Raw genomic sequence first — 18,051 nt, forward strand, 5'->3', positions numbered from 1 at the left:
AAAGATTCTCAAACAATGACAATTAGGTGGGACGTCCTCGATGGACACATGGTCCATTGGCGATATTGAGACCACCTTTTTTACTCACCTTATGTCCCTTCTGTCAAGCTTCCGGGTTTACCGTTCGCAGGAGTTCCCACGGTACCCGCAAGAGTCATTACGGATATCGCACGGATATCGCACTGGCATCTGCGTTCATACAATGTTGCAACACTGCTCAAGTCACTCTTGGAGAAATTCAAAAATGTTTGAATTTTCTCCCGACCGTACAAAGTTACACGACTACCTGCCGTTAGCGCCACGGAGGTCCTCGGTGGTCCACGAATGCCGTACTGCTATCGCAGAAGGTTCCCACGATGTTAAACTCTTGCGTCAGGTCACACCGTGAGAAAGCCCTTTATTGCGCTGATTCTGATTCAAGCAGATTATCGTTAAATGTCTGAAGAAGGGTCTCGACCCGAAACGTCACCCATTCCTTCTCTCCAGAGATGCTGCCTGTCTCGCTGAGTTACTCCAGCTTTTTGTGTCTACCTTCTCTTTAAATTATTTACTGATTGGTTTCGCTCCTACAACTCATCCCTCACCCTGTACCATCTCACAATACCGATGCCCAACCTCTCCCTCAATATTCTAACTATTAACATTCCTACCCCATCTCGCTGCTGACCCTTGACACTAGGTTCATCCTCCCTAACAATCACTATGAGTAGACCTGCATTTCAATTCTACTGGTCCCTGACTCACACCACCCAGAGTCTCTTTCTGCTATCATCTCCCAAACTTAAAAGATTTCTCATGCACAATCCTCATGGGAGCAGCTGCAAAGGAAACGAATTATATCAAGTCAGGCCATTTCAGTAGTCTCAGACTTTAGATGCAACAGCATTTCCCCATTCTCCAAAATTGTCAGTGGCTCAGTGGTGGTTAATGGACCTCTGAAAATATCAAGGAATTAATAGATTAAACATTTAGTATCTTGTCTCCAGTTATCTACAAACACTTACCGAGATAAATTAACATGGGTGGTAATGCCCTCTACCCTCTGATCCGGGGAGTCAATCTTCACATTCAGACTTACCTGTGAGTTATTTTACAATGAGGTGTAATATGACTGCACAAAATGTTAATCCCTTCTGATATGCGCACATGTCAAATAAGAGTGGGCACAATTAAACCAATATTACATTGGCTGCTGAGAAAAATAGTAGAGCCCATTTGATAATGATTCCTCTGCACAAAATGAGGACTGAATGCTGCAATCTTCTTTGTGAGTTAGCATTACACCGGTAAAGTCTTATTTTTTTTTAAACAGACCTGATGGAAAAGGCTGTGTTTCATGTTCCACTATCAGTACTTTCTGCTGGCCATTCCCATGATTTAGGATGAGGCCTGGAGATAGATAGAGTTTGGACAAGAGACTGCAGATGTCAGATTTTTGAGATAGATAGTTTGTTCTTTTGTAGTTAGTAGAATTAAGACATTAAGTTTGAGAAATTAGACTGATACATAAACTTGGACATTGAAGTAAGAAAGAGAATTCCCAGAAACAAGGAAACCAAGTTGGTCCCCCCCCCGCCTCACCCCCCCAAATTCTGCCAATGTTCATTGTTGCCAGAGGAATGCACTCCATTAGAAAATATGATTTCATGGACAATGGGAGCTAATTTAAATTTTGAAATTATTTCAGCCACTAATGACTTAATGTGAAAATAAAACTGCCTCAATGAAAGCAACTATTGCTTACAGTGTGAATTTCTTACAGCAATAGTCAATTGTTTTGACTATTTTACTGTTTTTTTTACAATCCATGTTCTCGGGGTATCAAAATCTAAATTTTATTAGTTATTTATGTTATGACATCGGATGGAAGCTGCATATCAAATCTCGTTGCGCTTATGTGCAATGACAATAAAAGATATTATTATTATTAAAATGATCATCATTAAAAAAATATGAATGAGACCTTCAATGCATTATGAACAACTGTACTCTGTGAAAGTCTGAAGAAGGGTTTCGGCCCAAAACGTTGCCTATTTCCTTCGCTCCATAGATGCTGCTGCACCCGCTGAGTTTCTCCAGCATTTTTGTGTATCTTCTGTGAAGCAAGGTCTGGGCACTATGTTCCTGTTATTAATATAGGGTGCAAGGTGTCAATCAAGTGGGGAGCAGATGACTAACTCAAGAGGTAACTCTATCCTTATGTTTTTCTGTCTTGACAGACGAGTTAAAATGGAACAAATTACCTCCTGCATTACATCTGTGATGATTGTGAAGTGAAAAAAGTCCTTCTCATTTTCTTCATTATAAGAATTGTTCGTGAAAAAAGTATGAATTCTTGCTTTTGACTGGACTAAAATTTGGCACCATAAGCTTGATTGACAGATACAGCCTGTGTACATTTTGTATCGAGTCCACAATGACCACCGATCACCCTTGAAAACTAGTTCTATTTGTACCCACTTTTTTTGTCCATTTCCTACACCCTTGGAGTAGTTTACAGAGGCCAATGAAACTGCTAACTCACAAGTCTTTGGGATGTGGGAGGAAACTAGAGCACATGATAGAAACCCACACAGTCACGGGAGGAACATGCAAACACTACACAGACAGTACCCGAGGTCACGATTGAACCCAGGTCTTTGGCACTGTACATGCGCATGGAAATTGAAATAGTTATAGTTTCTAAGGTTAATGTCAAGGCAGGATCACTGAAACAAACCGGTAGAAACTTTACTCAACATAGGGGTTTGCTTGAATGAATAATATTATGTTCAATTTAACTGAGATAGTCAATAATTCCATAAAATCTGACACCATTAATAATCAAACTTGTTAACTTGGAACAGGAGCAATTTTTCCCATTCATGTAGCCATTCATTCTTTCATTCACTCATTCATTCATATGGAGTTCATAATTACCTGTAAATTGATGTTTGCAGCTGATGACAAAAGGGCAAGTGTTCAATTCTCATTCTGGGTAGTGATATTGATGAAACAAAATGTTGGTACATTTTAAATTTTCATTTAAATTTACATTTTCTTGTACATTACTGCAATAGAGTATTAAACCATGTCCCACAACAAAATGTTAAATCTGAAACATTTATTTTTTTAAATAAAAAAGCTTTTCCAAAAGTGCCTACAGCATCAGGATGTTCAAGTAAATGGGGACTGTGCTCCCATTCTTGAAAGAGATTAGATAACAAAAGTCAGCTTTTAAGACGTAAACAACGCTGCTAAATCTGACTCCAGTTAGTGATTTCTTCATTGGTGTAAACCCATCAGTGTTCAAATTAACTTTTATAACTGAACATGAAACAATTTTTCCTCAGCATAGTCTTCAACTATAAAAATAAATATTTCTTTAAAATATGCTAAAAATGGGTGGTTTTCTATTTTCACCATCAAGCCACTAATCTGTTTAAGTTGATTTTATGCATTGTAAAGAGCTGCCAGATTTTCATGCCTTTGTTTTCAACTGGCAGTGTAAATGGAAATCTATCCTATTGGTATCCTGCCTGTGAGTTTATATTGAAATCAAAACAACTGTTTCAAAAATGTCGGGCAAATACATTATTTTAGTGAGATATTTCTTACTAATGATTCATATAGTCCTTACAAATTGTGAAATTTAATTTAAAAAATATCATACATTGCCCATGTACCTTTGGTTATCTTGATGCATATTTCTATTCTTTGGAGTAGACATTCACCTTGAGTGGGGGTCGATATATATGCTGCACCATATTTTACTGCATTGACATAACAAGCTAAGCATATCATGGGAAGCCAGAGGGTATTATTGTCGAGAAATGTATTATTGTCGACACTTGGTAACTCAAACCGGTCACTTCATTGCTTGCACTCTGCCTCTAAATTTCATTCCAGATTACAATGCACTGAAGCAAATTTTTAGTAAATGTAGCACTGCCAACTGGAGTTACATTTCTAGAAGTATGTATGATGCATCCACCCATGATGAATTTCTACTCCTTGACGTCCAGTCAATTTCAGGTCAAATAACAAAATCCAAATGGGTCAGCCCAGGTTTCCATTTTACAAGCAGAGGCAACAAAATCTGAGATTGAATGCAGTTTTCTTATAATCTAATGAACTATTAATTTTATTTGTATTAATAAAGATCTCAACCTAGACATTATCCGGGCTTGGGGACTCGCATCTTAATTGCACAGATGGTGGATTCCCTGCCAGGCAACATTTACCCCAGCCTTTGGACCAGTTCCCAACATAATGAACAAGAATTAAAAACTTATTTTTACTCACCATTTCATTCAACCTCTATCTTAAAGAAAAATGGTAAAGCTGAAGTACTTTGGTGACATAAAAAAATGAAACAATCACTGTGCCCTGTAGTATTACAATTCAAGGCTGTGACATTTTGAATCAAATGTAAGTGCTTGGCATGAACAGGTGTTTGAACAGGCAAGTGTAGAACATTAATACAAGTACATTTTACTATAGTTTAGTTCTTAATAGCACCGCCAAACTACCTAACAAAGCACAACCATGAGCCTCAAATATCGCTAAGATATAATGTTTGACAGAATCTCTAGATTTGGTTTCAAAAAACACCATGGGACCAACAGAGTGTTAATACATATAATAAAATTGTGTTTCTTTTATACAGATAGTAACAAAGATGATCATCACAAAGTACTTGAACAGACTGGTGTAATAAAAATAACAGTAAATACAATTCTAGCCTTTAATTTGCATAAATTAACATAAATGTACATGTATTCCTGTGTTAAAAAAACATAACAGCTGCCATATACACTAGGTGGATTACAGCAGAAGCAGTGGAACAAAAAAACAAATGTGTCTTGACTATACCCTACTACCAACTTTTGTTTGGTTCTTGCCTTTCATCTATTTTTCACGGAACCTATAAAGGCTTTCAACTATTCATATATACTACTACAGCCTATTTCATCCACAGTTTCACATTTATTTTTGTGCAGGAACAGAACAAGATGAGATGGACTACTTTCTGAAGAGCCAGAGGAATTCAAAGTGTCTCCAGCAAAGCCATGACAGCAATGTTATCATAGAATACTGACTCCATTAGCATTTATGTAGGGAAACAGTTTCAACATTATAACATCCCCCCCTCCCATCACCCCCAAAACTTTTAAATTTACTTAGTAATGTTCAGACCTGCATGTATTAAGGCAAATGTGAAGCTAGAACAAGAACTAGTTCACATTTGGTAGCATCACCCAAGCTTCAATAAAATCATGGCACTGGTTCAATTCACCATTTGTATCTAATCCAGCAGAAATGCATTTTTAACAATGACCTCTAAATATAAACTGTTAATCTAATTTATTGATGAACAGTTGCAGCTATAATTGGCAATCTGGAATCACACAAGAGATATGTGCAGTAAGGTTTTTACATTGGCCTGCAGAGGGCACTGATACTTTAGTTCAATCCTTTTGGCACCAAGCTTCCACTTATTTCAGTCAACACATAGAAACACAGAGCAGAAAGTTTGCTGGTTATTGTGTGCAGTTTTAAAACTTTGAGGTCTTTCATACGTCTGCATTTTAGTTGGGTCTTCTGATATTCCAAATCTCTGAGCTTGGAACACGTTCAGTGCTCCACACTGAACAATACAAAAGCATCCACCACCAGATTCTTTGAAGTTAAGGTTTGAAAAATTTGAAGTCAGGGGAATTTTAAGGCATCCAGTTTCCAGTTTATTTTGACCTAAAATGATAAATTAAAAATGATGTTAATAAAGTTCCAAGTATTCTTTAAACTCCAAATAATAATAATAATAATAATTAATAATAATTTGATAATAATAGCACCTCATCACATTTGATTTAATCCAAAGTCCATGAAGAATTTGATGCTAAAGCCTGCTACCCAGCAGAACATGCTGAAGGGTAACAGCATGCTGCGGCACAGCAGTGCAGCAGTAGAGTTTCTGCCATACAGCGCCAGAGACGTGGGTTCAATCCTGACCTCGGGTGCAGTCTGTATGGAGTTTGAACGTTTTCCCTGTGACTGCATGGGTTTTCTCTGGGTGGTACGGTTTCTCCTCACATTTCAAAGACATAGGTCTGTAAATTGTTCCTAGGATCGAACTAATGTACGGGTCGGTGCAGACTCGGTGGGCCAAAGTGCCTGTTTCCATGCTGTATCTCTAAACTAAACTATATCCAAGTTAAGAAATCGTTTTTTCAGAGCCTAATAGGCCTGTCCCACTAAGGCGATTTTTCAGGCGACTGCTGGCGACTGTCAAGTTGCCGGCAATCGCCTGAAAAACTGGCAACTGGAACAGCGACTGTCAGAGTGGAACACACACACACACACACACATGCTTCCTTCACCAGCATGTTATGCAGGCGGGGGACAGGGCAAACGGGGGGATAGCTGTCTGAGTGAAGTTCACATGGTGCAAATTCAAGGTGATACCGCGAGGAACAGGAAGGTTGGCGCTGTAATTAAGATGGCTAAAGCACAGTGTACGGTAAGTCCTTTAAAAGAGGGGGGGAGAAGGAGTGGAGTTAACTTTTAAGAAGCTAGAGATACATGGCTGAGAAGCTCGGCGGCCATTTAACATTACCGGTCGGTTATCCTTGGTTCTGAAAACTCCTGCTTACGTTTTTTTTCCCCCAATGAGCCAATGAAATTCACCGGTCAGCACCGGCTACAACTTACGAGAACCTACGAGAACCTTCGACCTCCTGCCAACCCACTAGGACCTCCTGGTGACCCACCTACGGCACGAGAATCTCACTACTCTCCATGGCGGCTTCATTCGGTGACGATAATGAGGCTGCGACTAGTTCCCAGAATGCGGGAACTCCTCACGACCATGAAGGCGACTCCCCGGCAACCACCCGCGATCATGTGGCGACCATGTGGTGACTGCATAATCTCCTGCAGTCGCCTAAAATGTCGCCTAAGTGACAGGCCCATAACTCTTCAAACCTGTTGGAGTCAGAGATCAGATGTAAATATAGGTTTCAGCTGCATTTGTACCCTTTTGGTAATACCCATAGGAATATCCATCACAATACTAACAGTGATTCTGCATGAGACTGTCAGCACTTCATAGACTGAATAGGTAGCCTAATTTTAGTCAGTCTGAAGAAGGGTCTTGACCCAAAACTTCAGCTATCCATGTTCTCCAGAGATGCTGCCTGACCTGCCTAGTTGCTTCAGCACTATGTGTCCTTTTGTGTATTATCCAGTATCTGCAGTTATTTGTTTCTAGTCTAATTTTAACTTAGTGACCTCCCTTTTTTCAATTTCAATGAAACTGAAATTCTAAAAATAATCTGCTGCGACAACTGGAGCTTTCATCAATTGAAGCAGATAGCACATATGGAATGGGCTGATAAGCAGAGAAAGCACATGTTGTAAAAGGAAGAAGCTGATCAAGACTGTTACACTAACCAAGTAATAAGATGTAATATTTATCAGAAGATCATTTGGGGGTCATTATTTAACCCTAAATGGAACCCAGCAGCAGAACAGAATATAGAAACAAAATGCTGGAGGGACTCAGTGGGTCAGGCATCTCTGGAGAAAAGGAATAGGTGGTGATTTGGATCGAGACCTTTCTTCAGACTAAGGGTCTTCAGACTTAGTTATTCCAGCAATTTGTGCCTATTCCCCAACAGAACAGCATGACAGATACACCAATATAGGTTACTCAACACACAGCAGATTTATCATAGGGCTCTGTATGCATGGGACAGACACAGCTTGGACGAGCTGAAGGCTGATTGATGGGATGGCCATTGTCCTTTATTCCTGCTACCTTTCCAACACAATAAATAATTTCACGGGATCTGCCATCCTAACTTTGCTGGAGGCACAGCAGAACTTCCTCTTTGATGCAGCTCCAAGGGCATGCTGCCAGGTCTCAACTTCAATGATTAACTTTAGTGGCGGATTTCATAGACTCATAGCAATGGTATGATGTGTACTGAAAATGAAAACTGGAATTGCCGATAAGACATGAGTGCTGAGGATTACAGTGAAAAGGATTGTTGATGAAGCTTGGGTATATTCGGCCTGAATCAAAGAGAACGGAGACAGAAAGAATGGTAATGTGTTGCTTTGATATCAATTAATTTTGTCAACAGAGAATATTATAGAAATCACGATGTTCAAGGTGTGCTGGACCTGAACTTGGAGGGTGATGATTTGATTAACTTTTGACTAGAAAACAAGAATTAAATCATCTGTGTATATTGACTGAATTTTAATGATGGACAGAAAGCAGAGAGTAGTAGTGATCTATATACTGCAGCGGTGTACCCAGGTGACGATAAAGATCACTGATTTATATATATATATATATTGAGAACCTGGTTTTCGGTATACATGCTGTCTTTCCAAAGTGTGCAAATAACACAAACCTAGAAATGTGGTAAATACCATGAATAGATGATTTCAGGTTATTCAAACAGATGAAATTTCACTTTTATGAATTGAGGTCATTCCGATAGGACTAACAAGGAGAGGCAATAAGAACTAAAGAGCACACTCATAAAGCAGGACGGATTAAAGAAAATCCCAAGGCTTTTTATACCTTTATTAAAAACAGGAGGGTAACCGGGGAAAAGGTAGGACCTTTCAAGGATAAAGGAAGGAAGGAATTTGTGCTTGGAGTCTGGGAATGTAGGCGAGATGAATACTTGGCATCAGTTTTCACCAAAGCGAAGGACATGAGGAAAGTGAGATCAGTGTGGAGAAAACTAATACGCAAGGGCAGTTTGAGATTAAGAAGCAGGAGATGTTGGAGCCCATGAAGTGCATTAAGGTGACTAGAACCACAGGACCTGATGCAATTGATCCCTGGTTATTGAGAAAAGCAAGCGAGAAGATTGTGGTAGCCGTGAAGAAAATATTTGCCTCTTATCTAGCCAGAGGCAAGGTCACGAGGGACTGGAGTGAAACTAACGTTGTTCCTTTACTTAAGGGAAGTAGAGAAAATGTAGGGAATTATAGGTCAGTGATAGGGAAGCTATTGGGGAGGATTCTTCAGTATAGAATTTTCTCCCATTTGGAAGAGAATTGATTATTTAGGGACATGGTCAGCATGGGTTTGTGCTCAATTTTTTATAACAGAGAATTTTTATAATGGAGAATTAAACTACAACTAGAATAATGCGACAAATTTTATTAATCACAATTTACAAAGGACACATAAGCCCAAGGAAGGGTGCAGGAAAGACTCCTCGCAATATTGATTTATCGGATGAAGAATGCCGATAGGTGGTTAGATCAGCAGAGGTTTTTGCCTGCGTTTATCTGGGACTCCATAGCAAATTTGTATATCTCACTAACAGTTTATTAAGTGTTGCCAAGGAATAGTATATCTGACTGCTGGTGAGGAGCAGCATTTGAACATAAGTTCAGGAGGAGTCTATTCAGCCCTGGGTCTGCTCTGCAATTCAATGAAATCATGACTGAGTTGATTTTGAACATAATATTCACCCATGTTCAATCAAGACCCCCTAAATACATTACCTAACAAAAATCTCAGGCTTGAAATCCAAACTGATCCACTGCTATTTGCATATCAATGGAACTTCAAAACTTCTACCCATGTTAATTAGTGAGGTACTCAACTTTCTAAAAGCTTGGGATCAGTTTCCAGCCATATCTGCATATCTCCTGATTCCTCCAAAAGCCATTTGTAGACTTTCTACCATTTACTGTTTCATCAGGAACATGATCTGACTGTAATGAATGGAAAAGAGGTTCCATTAAAGTTGTTTGCCCCAAAAGCCAAGTTGGAGTAATTCTGGAGTATGGTGTACATTTTGGTCGCCTAATTATAATTTCAAACATTACCATCTCTGAGTGATGAAAATGTTCATTATTTCAGGAAGGGCTTATGATACATATTGATACTTTTTAAAATGATAACTGATGGAAAAGAGGAGGGAGTTTCCATTAAAGTTCGAAGTTTGAAGTTCCATTGCTATGCAAAGTGCAGCTTGGATTTCAAGCCAGAGATTTTTGTTAGGTAATTAATTAATGGTTTCCTTATAGTCACAAGTACCATGTACAGGGAAATACATTTTTTGCATAAAGCTCAGCAAGACTATCCCTGAAAATAAACACAATCGCACCAGTTAGGAATAGGAATAGGAATACTTTATTATCACATGTGACTAGGTACAGTGAGATTCTTTGTTTGCATACACAATGTATACAAATAGCAGCCACCAACGTCACTGACAAAGTTACAAAGCACGCTGGCTCCCCCTTATGTGCCCCACCAGCGTCCCACCAGTTCCCCCACACCGAGTCCCCATTGTCCATTGTTCTCCCCCCACCTCCCTCACGGCGGACCCCCACGCTGGGTCCTCCATTGTTCTTCCCCTCCCCTCTCACGGTGGTCTCATCGACTGTGGGTCGACCCACAAGGTATCGCCGCTGCCGCGAGGCTCCACCACTGCCGAGGCCCCATCATCGCGAGGCTTCACCACTGCCATCGCTGAGGCTTCACCGCTATTGATGTTCCACTTCACGTCTCCGTGGTGCTGACCTGGGCCTCAACCGCAGGCTCTATCGGCTCCTTCGCCCGACCCAGGCTACTACCTGCGAGACCCCGACCCGGGCTTTTATGCGGCGATCCAGGAGGCATCGAGACCGCTGCACCTCGATAAAGGCCTTCGGCTGCGTTCCCAGTCCACAGCCGTGGCCCGTTGAGAAGCCTTCTGGCTGTGTGGCCAAATCTATATGCAAGAGGCACCATTTTGGCGCCATTGTACAATGTTTAATGGGCTATCCCTTATTCTAAGAAGATAATCCCTTGTTCTAAACTCCTTTGCGAGAGGAAACATCCTCCCCTCATGTAGCCTTGCACCAGGCAGGTGCCAGAAAGCTGCAGCAAATTTCTAGTGTGAGCCATGCAGCTCACAGCTTCTAAAACGAGGACTAAATTTAAAATTACATTTTGAGGCTGGCATATTCTGAAGGTCAGCAGCTCGTAAGCGTTAGCGGATGAGGGGGGAACCTCATTGAAACTTACCGAATAGCGAAAGGCTTGGATAGAATGGATGTGGAGAGGATGTTTCCACTCGTGGGAGAGTCCAGGACCAGGGGTCATTGCCTCAGAATAAAATGAAGATGAAGAGGAATTTATTTAGTCCGAGGGTAGTGAATCTGTGGAATTTATTGCCACAGAAGACTGTGGAGGCCACGTCAATTGATATTACTATCTTGTGTCAACTACCACCTCCTATTTCAGGGTAATCTAACCTTATTGTTTCAGTAGAAATTAGTATTTTTTAACTCAAGATAATTTAGCTACTAATATAAAATGTTTACAGTACATATGTCCCTGTGCAGTCTGCTTTAACTTCAGAGAACCATAATCGAATAATAATTTTGTAAGTATTTGTGTAAGATATAAACTAATTTATCCAAACAGTGAATTGTTCCGTTTGCAAATAAGTTGATATATTATCATTAACTCGTAGGGTGGTTTGATGGATGGAACTGCATACCAGGTTGAGATGGGACAAGAGAAAAAAATATCATAATGGCCACATGTGGACTGGATACAGGCCTAAAGTATTTCTCACAGAGGGGCTCCATCATTATGTGAAACAGAAATCTGCAGGAGAGTTGCCCATCTGTTCTCCCAACTGTGCCTAGTTCACTGAATAATGTTATGTAAGTGAACTTGTCAATGTACATCTGGTTATACCCAAAGTACACAATGGCCTTTATGTAATGCATAATCGGTTTTATCAACTGGACACCTTATTTTGTACAGTCCTCTGGAATGTTAACTTTAACTTTTAATTTTACTTCGGAGTCACGTGAGTGACTACATGAAGAGCCCGCTAGTACGCTTGCGTGTCATTATCGCTACACGTATTGCAACGAGTCATTGGGGGAGGAAGGACGTTCCTCCCAAACGGCAGGTTTTGGAAACCTGCAACAGTAGGTAAGAAAGCTTTGTTTCTTTTTTGCTTACCTTTGTTTACAGGAAGGCTGTGGAAAGCTGGCGGGGGAGAGCTGCTATGTAGGAGCAGGCAGCCAGCAACGGCCGGTGGCACGACGGTCTCCCTTGGCGGGAGCGGGTGCGACTTTAGCTCCAGCAGGTGTACGGGTCGCCGACAGCCGGTGGAGCACTCCGGAGCCGTCGGTCTGACGACTCGGAAAACAGCCCAGGGACCTACAGGGTAAGGAGCGCTGCATGGGTCCGTGGGGCTGAGAGACTGGAGGTAGCGGCGAGCGGTCGGTGCCCGTGAGCACCGGGTACGCGTTGGAGCTGCTGGGCCTGCGTCGCGAGCGGCCAGTTCCCCGAGAGGACTTGCACCGCGTTGGAGCACTGCAGGCCCAATTGAGGAAGGAGCGGCACAGTGGGGAGCACTGCACCGCGTTAAAACCACCTTACCTGCGGTTGCGAGCGGCCAGCTCCCCGAGAGGACTGAACCGCGTTGGAGCACCGCAGGCTAACGGTAGACGGGCGGCTCAGTGCCGTGAGCACTGCACCGCGCTTTGGAGCACCGCAGGCCAACGGCACTACAGGGAACTCAGTGCCCGTGAGCACTGCGACGCGTAGACACTGCGGGACCTGCACCTGCGAGAACATACCGCGTTTGCAGCGATGCAGGTCCAAAAAAGAGAAGAGCAAATCCTCGAGTGGGTAAGTCCCATAGCAGCACCTTATACAGGGCTGTATCTCACTTCCACTATTATAGGGAAGTGCTGGAGGAAAAGACAGACTTAGGGAGAAGGAAGCAGCACCTTTTCTTAGGGCTATAATCATGCTTCTCTCCCTCCAGTAGACTCTTTTGTCAGAAGAGTGCTGGGGTCTAGTCTAGGGCAAACCCTGGACAGGTAAACAGATGTAAGAGCTGTAATAATGAGGTGATGCTTTTTCTAAGTCACAAAGTACATAGAGTGCATTATTGGTCATTTCCTGATAGAAATACAGGAATACTTATGTTGTGACTGAAGGATTTAGCAGTCCAAAAAAAAAAAAAACAAAAAAAAATTACTGACAAATTCCATTCCCATCTGGGAAGTCACATGGGAATGTCTGTCTATGTTTCAGGGGGAACAACAGTACAGCTGTGAGTAAAGCTAACTGGGAAAGATCTACAAACCAGGTTAGAAACCAGCATAGACCATATGTTCTCTCTCTACTGCAGGGGCAAACATTAGCTGACACCATAGCGGTCACTTGCCACTGGGGATTGTAAATCCCTGAATGTACTAAACTAATCAATTTATGCATCTGGTTACATCCAACCGGGATTGACACGGGCCTGTGTAAATCCGAAACCTCCTAGCAATATCTTTATTTGGAGGTGACCGATCTAGAAGGTCAAGGAGTTAGACAATGAAGCCAAATTGGAGCTCATCTAAACGTCCAAACATCATCCTCAAAGGTATCGCCCCTATATCTGAAGATGTGTACACCCACAACACACGGCCTCGGGGATCCAGATGAAAACAGTAAAACCAGAAGGAAGCAAGGAGGTTGGTGCGACAAGACATCGAATAAATAATTTTTGACACTCGTATCTTTAACAGTATCCGGGGATACACAATAGAATTTTACAAAAAGTAGAAGAATATTTGTATAATAATTTACTGATATACATCGTACACTACAATGAGTGTCGGCTATTAGAGTGGTCAAATAAAAGACACCCTGCATAACATTAGTGAACAGCGGGTGAATAACCAATCATTTATTGTCCCACTTATGATACTATAGAGAATGACAAAGCAGCACAAGCAATGTCAATTGTGCTATCACATAAACGCTTCTCGAGGCTCAAACTGAAAGTCACATAAACCTCTGTTACTTCTGTTTAAAAATAACTCACATATGTTGTTCACAAGCATCTCATACAATCGTGCAGAGCTAGCTGCCTGAGAAGACAGGCTGCCCCAGCCGTCACTCGTGACTGAGTAAATAAGAGTTGCTTCAGCCGCCTACCATGGTGTGAATGAATAGGCAAAATTGGCACTGTTAAATTTCATGTTGCCTCATTTGTAATATCGCAAAAGGTATCTATTGATAACCCATAAGTTTAATCAGCTGCAATGTTTGCATATTACCTAAAACTCAATGACACAATGCCCTTTAATCTGAGTAGGGCAGCATTGGCTTTCACCACTTGCTTTGTTATCAAAACAGCAGAATCTGTGCCTCATGTGTATAGATATGGCAGAATATGCAACTACAAGATCGATTCTCTGAATCCGTAAAATTGCAGAAAGCCAATCATCCATCTTAAACTGGGTAACTAAACCCATGATCAGATTAGCCAAATGCTAACCTGATTCGGCCTGCACCCTATTTCTGTAATCTTGAGAAGTATCAGAAATATACCCCTCTAGTCCTTGGCCAGACCATTCATCCTCGGATGAGCTGTCACTGATTGCACTCGGAACCCCTGTTCCTCTATTGACCATACGGACGGAAAAATGTTTGGCGTCTCTACCCGCGGAAGATACATTATCTAGTTATTCATATATTTCGCTGATAACATATAATCAGATAACATATATGGCCAGCCAGTTCCATGATGGTCTACCCTGAACCAGGGTAAACAAACGGTTCCTACTTGGCACTTACAGAGGTTACTATGCAAGGCACCCTGCCAATGTCTCTACATCAACCTGATCTATCCCAGAGACAGTGAAAACCTACTAGACAGCCCATGCTGCCAGTAAATCCAAACCTGGGCCGACAGACTGCTCCATATTGGAGTTTAGGGAGGTTATTAACGAGACTTTACTTACCAGCGTCTCTGACCCCAGGTCGATTTGCTTGTTGGAGCTTCAGCGAGGTTCCATTTGCAGACCCTGTCTGTCATGCTTGTCATTTCTGTTGGATAGCTGCCGCCGCTGGCCAACTGCTCTTGTAGTGAGTGGCTTGTTCGTTCCCGAGGGAACAGCAAATTTAGAGGCAAGAGCAGGCAGCTCTTCCTTATGCGATTCTCGCACATCATGCATTAAAGCATGGGATTCAGGCACATAGTCATGTTCGGAGTCATGTTCAGAGTTAGTTCCATACTGATCTCTGACACTCTCATAGTGGGAGAAATGCGCATGCTATTTGTCATGCGTATGCCTCGGACTGCCTGTGCATGTTTCCGTAACACAGAGCATATTTTTTGACACCATCTCCGATAGTCTTTCGAATGGGAGGAAACATGTTCCCGGTGTTGGGGGAAACCAGACCAGGGGCCACAGTTTAAGAATAAGGAGTAAGCCATTTAGAACAGAGACGAGGAAACTCTTTTTCTCACAGAGAGTGGTGAGTCTGTGAAATTGTTTGCCTCAGAGGGCGATGGAAGCAGGTTCTCTGGATGCTTTCAAGAGAGAGCTAGATCGGACTCTTAAAAATAGCGGAGTCAGGGGATATGGGGAGAAGGCAGGAACGGGGTACTGATTGGGGATGAACAGCCATGATCACATTGAATGGCGGTGCTAGCTCGAAGGGCCAAATGGTCTACTCCTGCACCTATTGTCTATTGTCTATAACTCCTTTAGTAACTCGTCCTATAAATAAATTGCATAATTTCCATATTAATATTCATATATGTGTGTCTAAGTCACAATATTACTCTCCATTACTCCAATAATTAATTGGTGTTTTTACAACCTTTGTAGATCATATCTCTCAAGACTCTGATATTGGTGTATTCATATTCATACAAAGCTTTTTTTGAAATCTAAATAACTTTGTTGAAACATGACAAAAATAAATGTTGTACTTTTTGTACTTTTACATCATTAAAACGGAACAGTTTATATAATCTTTGACATTAAATAGAAATTTGATTCCAGTGGATTTGTAAGTAAACCTTAGGTGTGTGAATGTAGGGAATTGCTAAATATAATTTTATTATTGTAGGGAAAGTAAATAATCTCTTCTGACCTTCTTAGATGAAGTGTGATAGCCTTAAGCTTTGGAAGCTGGTTAAGTTTGCAACAGTGGGCCTATGAGCTAAATCATTGGCACTGCTGCTACAGCTGTTTAGCAACTTTCACATTGTGAAATTTGGGCTTTGTCATCCTAGTTCCAGCCAACTTCCCAGATTCTCTGTTGGTTGTGTCACACAAGGCATTTTCCAGATGCAGAAGGCAACATGAACTAATCTCTGCATCCAAAATTAGAACAGGTTCTTTGTGGCAAGTAAGCCGTTTATCCTGTTGTCTGACGCCTTACAACATTGGGGAGTCAGGAACACAGAACTATTCAAATAATAATAAACCAGTCCTCCCTGCTGCAAAGTGAAGGTTGATGCATAGTTCATCTGACCCATTCTTCAGCATATCAGTGGACTCTATGGTCAACTATCTGATCTGATCTCATCTCATCTCAGACTTCAGTCTTTTAATGTGCATTTGTAGAACTCCGAAGCTTTCAGATGACTAAATGACTGATAGATGTTGGTTAACTTCACAGCTATCATTCATTAGTCAGCTTGGTTCAGCCCGTTAATAGAAGGGTGTAATTGCAGCCATTCTGGCAGAGTTACTATATCTTGTCAATGTGTAGAGTGGTTACAAACTATGTAAATGTGACTGGGGTAAGGAATGGCATTAATCTTATTGGGATTTCTCTGAATTCTCTGTTGAGTTTAAAGTAAACACATGCAACCGAAATTCTCAATCAAAATGAAAAGAACAGTGTAGGAAGGAACTGCAGATGCTAGTTTCCACTGAGGATAGACACAAAATGCTGGAGTAACTAAGCAAGACGTGCAGCATCTCTGGAGAGAAGGAATGGGTGACTTTTCGGGTCGAGACCCTTCGTCCGTAACTTCATCTCAGGGAGGATTGCAGAAGTTTATAACAGCCTTTGCAGTCTATTGTAATAGAAATATTCAAGAAGGCATTATGGAACAAGTTGTGAAACATTTTCAGCTAAAAGATCTACTTACATATACATGGGCTGCAACTGTAAATGAGATGTTTTCTGTGGGCCCTGGTAGCCATACGAGTCAAATCCTCCGATGAAATCAACTGTTAGGGAGAACAAATAACCATTATATTTTCTGTCTATAAACGTGTCGATTCATGCAGGTCTGTTAAAACGTATTCAGGTTGAAAAGTTAACCTTATTTCCCTTTCCTTCGTTGCTGCCTAACCTTCTGAGTGTTTCCAGTATTTTCAGATTTTATTTCTAATTTCCAGCATCTGCACATTTTAGTTTTGATGAACTGGTTGTTGTTGATCAAGGCAATGGCTTCCATTGGGTTGCTAATGACTGAGAGAACACCAATTATGCGGCAATAATCCAGTTTGTATTTGCTCTGCCACTTTTGACAGACATAAATATGCATTATCCTGAATGACTGAGTAGATCGCCATTCTTTCAGTAACTGGTTCTCAAAGACTATGCCTTCTCATCCAAGACCATCCAGATCCAACCTGTGGAAATGCTCTATCTATTCTTTTTTATCAATTCCCATTGGTAACTTTAATTAAATTAATTCAAGAGAGAGCGAGATAGGGTTCAGGGGATATGGGGAGAAGGCAGGACGGGGTACTGATTGGGGATGATCAGCCATGATCACTTTGAATGGTGGTGCTGGCTCGAAGGGCCGAATGGCCTACTCCTGCACCTATTGTCTATTGTCTATTGCTATAAATTTCTGAGTTGTCAACTCTAAGCCATGGCCCCTCACCTCAAAATGTAACCAGCTAGAGGCATTGCTAATTCTTTAGTACAGCAGGAGGAAGTTAGTTCCATTATCATGACTATATCTGGTGCTCTCAGCCATTTCTTGATATTACATGGAGTAAGTTGAATTGGCTGAAAACTGGTTATTGTGATGCTGGGTTTCTCAGGTAAATTGTCCATTTGGCACCTCATGTTGAACACAGTTGTAAATATTTCAACCTTGTCTTTAATTCTCACCTACTGGGTCTTCCCATCTTGGTGCCTTGACACCTTCTCCTCCCATCAGCCATTTAATTTTCCACCAACTCATGACTAGAGCTGGATTACAGGGCTTTGATTTGATCTTTTGGTTTTGGGATCATTTAGTTTAGACTATTGCATGT

At 41.3% G+C, this 18,051-nt stretch overlaps 1 protein-coding gene across 1 annotated transcript in view; it reads right to left on the reverse strand.

Annotated features, from left to right (window-relative positions):
• Nucleotides 1-2,177: 2,177 nt before the first annotated feature.
• The window catches only part of nkain2 (sodium/potassium transporting ATPase interacting 2), a 361,685-nt gene continuing 345,811 nt past the window's right edge, over nt 2,178-18,051 (reverse strand). Inside the window, exons 6-7 of the mRNA XM_055635679.1 lie at nt 16,926-17,007; nt 2,178-5,733 (exon numbers count right to left, since the gene is read on the reverse strand). Coding sequence (XP_055491654.1) covers nt 5,724-5,733; nt 16,926-17,007 — 92 coding nt within the window. The 3' untranslated portion in view covers nt 2,178-5,723. The remainder of the gene's footprint in view (nt 5,734-16,925; nt 17,008-18,051) is intronic.

This window comes from Leucoraja erinacea, chromosome 5, assembly GCF_028641065.1.
Source record: "Leucoraja erinacea ecotype New England chromosome 5, Leri_hhj_1, whole genome shotgun sequence".
NCBI lineage: Eukaryota > Metazoa > Chordata > Chondrichthyes > Rajiformes > Rajidae > Leucoraja > Leucoraja erinaceus.